The sequence below is a fragment of the Galeopterus variegatus genome, unplaced genomic scaffold (assembly GCF_000696425.1).
Source record: "Galeopterus variegatus unplaced genomic scaffold, G_variegatus-3.0.2 Scaffold4050, whole genome shotgun sequence".
Taxonomy (NCBI): Eukaryota; Metazoa; Chordata; class Mammalia; order Dermoptera; family Cynocephalidae; genus Galeopterus; species Galeopterus variegatus.
The window spans coordinates 41,698-44,746 of NW_007730161.1; the positions used below are offsets into that span (position 1 = coordinate 41,698).

The following is a 3,049-nucleotide window of genomic DNA, read 5'->3' on the forward strand; positions in this document are numbered from 1 at the left end:
GAGTCTGTCACACGCCGTTCTCCTCCCACCCCGTCGTCGTCGCCGCCGCCGCCGCGCTCGAGCTCCGGGCCCCTCCGCTCCGCTGGGCAATAACGTTATTCCACACACGCCCCACACATAGCGGTAACGGCGAAGAGCGGCCGCTCAGTGCGCAGGCGCCTCGGGAAAGGGCGAGGAGCCGGGCCCTATCCCCCTCCTCCTGCCCAGTCCCGTCGATCACTTACTGCGCAGGCGCCAAACACAGACAATGAAAAGGGGTTGTGCGGAGGGTCTCGCCCGCTCGTTCGCTCGCTCGCTCTTCCAGCTGCCCACTGCGCAGGCGTGTCTCCAAAGATCAGCTCGAACAATGAAGAGGACCCTGTGATTAGCTGGGACCGCAAACAACGAGGACTACTGTTCCCAGCGGGCAGCGCGCCAGTTTCAAGTGGAGGTCGGGCTGCTGGACATGCTAGAAGTTGTACTGTCGGCTGCCTCCACAGTCTAGGCTGTGTGGAGGAATTAGAGCTTCTTTTTCGAAAAAATTCACTTGACCGTTTTGACAAATATCGCAACTGAAACAGGAGTCAGAGATTGTTATTTGCGTCCTTGAGAAACCTCAGAGGTTAACTGCACGTTAGCACATTTCAAAGCGTCAAGGCCTTCAGTGAGCCCTTTCTGTCAGTGGGGTGGTCCAGACCGTGGAGGGATGGGATGAAGGCGGACTGAACACACTGGGCGGGAGGAAGAGGGCGGAACTTCCAAGCTTGTCTCTTGGCAACCGGCTCCGGCAGCCAAACCGCCGAGGCGAGCGCCTGGGACGCGGTGCCCTCTGGGAGTTGTAGTGTAGCGGGAAGGCGCTGTGGTTTACCAGGCTGGCAGGCCCTAAGCCTGCGGACTACAACTCCCAACGTGCATCACGAGGGCCGGCGGGTTGGAAGAGCCCCCAGGAGCTCAGAACCGGGTTCCACGCTCCCCTGTGACAGCAGCGGCAGGAAGCAGGCGGGCGCTACCCAGGCCATAGGCCTTGTTGTTCTCGGAGGGGCGAGCACGGGACATTTCCTCACGTAATTCCCATTTCTGGGCCCAGAGTCTGTGCATGGCGACGTGCCAGGGGGACTCTACCCTGGAGGAGATTCTGGGGCAATATCAACGGAGTCTCCGGGGTGAGTGGCTCCGAACCTCTGTGCCTCTGCCCTGGGTATCCACGGCCTAGTGGTTGGAGCAAACCAGGTGCATTGGCTAACACCTCGGTTCGGCCCCAGCTAGGCTGCGGAGGGTGTTGCTGCGATCTTTAGAGAGGATGAGATAGTTTGATTTTGTTTTTAAGGTTAAGCAGCGTTGTTTCCTTAGAGTCCCATAGTTCCCTGAACCATCTCCCTGATCTTAACTTAGGCATCTTTCTCAACCAGCACCAGCAGAAACTTTTGGACTGCTGTATGCCACTTTTGACCAGTTCCCATACTTTCCTGTTTAATGCAATAAATTCCTGATTCACACTTTTTTCACATTCAAATCATGGCATAATGAATGCAATGTGATTTATAGGACGGAGAGAAGGGAGGAACTAATAATTATTTTAATCACAGCAGCTTCTATTTATTGATCTCGGCTGTTTACATACGGTAAATTATTTACAACTTAAAACCAATTTTATGAATATCCCTACTTTACACAGTGGGATATCGAAGCTCAGAGAAGTTAAGTTATAGGACAAAACCCACACAGCTGGTTAGTAGCAGAGCCCAGTATTAAATTCAGGCCTGTCTCCCTTCAAAGCCTATGTTTTTCTTTATTGATCAAGTCATAATTACTATTATTGAAACCTTATTTAGTTAATTCAGTTTTTCTTAATATATTACTCTGTGAGTGATTTTCTGTGGAAATGATGTCTGTACTTGCAGATGGCCCTTTCATCTTGGACAACATATATAACTTCTAGAAATCTCAGTTCTGTTATATTGCAGTGTGGAAGTTATGGCATTGTCTACAAGTTTATTGTGAGGAGCAAATGAAATAATCCATATAAAGCAGTGATTTTCAGACTTTTTAAAAATATTACCCATAGAAGTACATTTTATATGGGACATATACACTAAAAGAAAAGTTTCACTAAAGAATTTTTATTCTACTTTTCGGTTGTATTTTCATAATCCTCCAGGTCATGACCAACAGTTTAAAAATTGTTTAAAATATTTAGAACACTAATTTATTCAGCAAATATTAATTCAGTGCCTACTATGTGTTAGGCATACAAGGTGCTGGGGATACAATAAGGAACAAGACAAAGTCCCTGTCCCCTTGGAGCCTCTGGATTATGGGGGAGAAAGACAATAAATAAATAAAATAATTAAAAATTACTCTGTTAGAAAATAAGGGTAAAGGTCATTACTTGGCACATAGCACTCACTTAAATGTTAGCTGCTATTTATACGTGGTACTTGGAGCAAAGTGAAGATTTGAGATTAGAAAGTTTATCTTTTCATGACTTTAGACTTTGTAAGGTTTGTTCATTATCTACAATACTATTATGAACTGTCACCATTCTCAGTATTCAAACTGCAGGAATAAAGAATTGGTCTTAAAGAAATACGTTCACTAGCTGTTACATACAGAAATAACCATTTCTAACTTTTCATTTGGAAGCAAGAAAAATATTCTATGCAATGATAAGAGTGATTTTGTTTAATTTTTGAGATTGGCAAGAATTTGTTGTTTTCCATTATATGTTTATATTTCTCCTAACGCTTCTTTGACCTTATTTTGAGCCTTTGTGTAAACATTGGAGGCTATGTAGTATTAGGCATTTTGATGCAGTAAAAGGGTTAATTTCAAGCTGATTTTGTAGAAATATGTTTAACACCAGGGATACTGCTTTCAGTAATTATAGAATGAAAAGTTTTCATTCTAAGCAAATTTATTTTAAAATGAGTTTAAAATAAAATTTAAATTCAGTGTGATAACAATATAAGGTAGTGAAAACATTTCACTAAGGACAATCAAAGGGGGTAGAAAAAAGTTAAACTATGGTTAAAAAGTTTTTAGTCACAATTGCAACAATGAATCAAAAAAA

The 3,049-nt window shown here is 44.0% G+C and overlaps 1 protein-coding gene across 2 annotated transcripts in view; it reads left to right on the forward strand.

The window, feature by feature from the left end:
* The first annotated feature begins 955 nt into the window (after nt 1-955).
* Nucleotides 956-3,049, forward strand: part of SDCCAG8 (serologically defined colon cancer antigen 8) — a 154,686-nt gene continuing 152,592 nt past the window's right edge. For both annotated transcript variants that reach the window (XM_008586621.1, XM_008586622.1), the window contains exon 1: nt 956-1,142. In XM_008586621.1, coding sequence (XP_008584843.1) covers nt 1,076-1,142 — 67 coding nt within the window. In that variant the 5' untranslated portion in view covers nt 956-1,075. The remainder of the gene's footprint in view (nt 1,143-3,049) is intronic.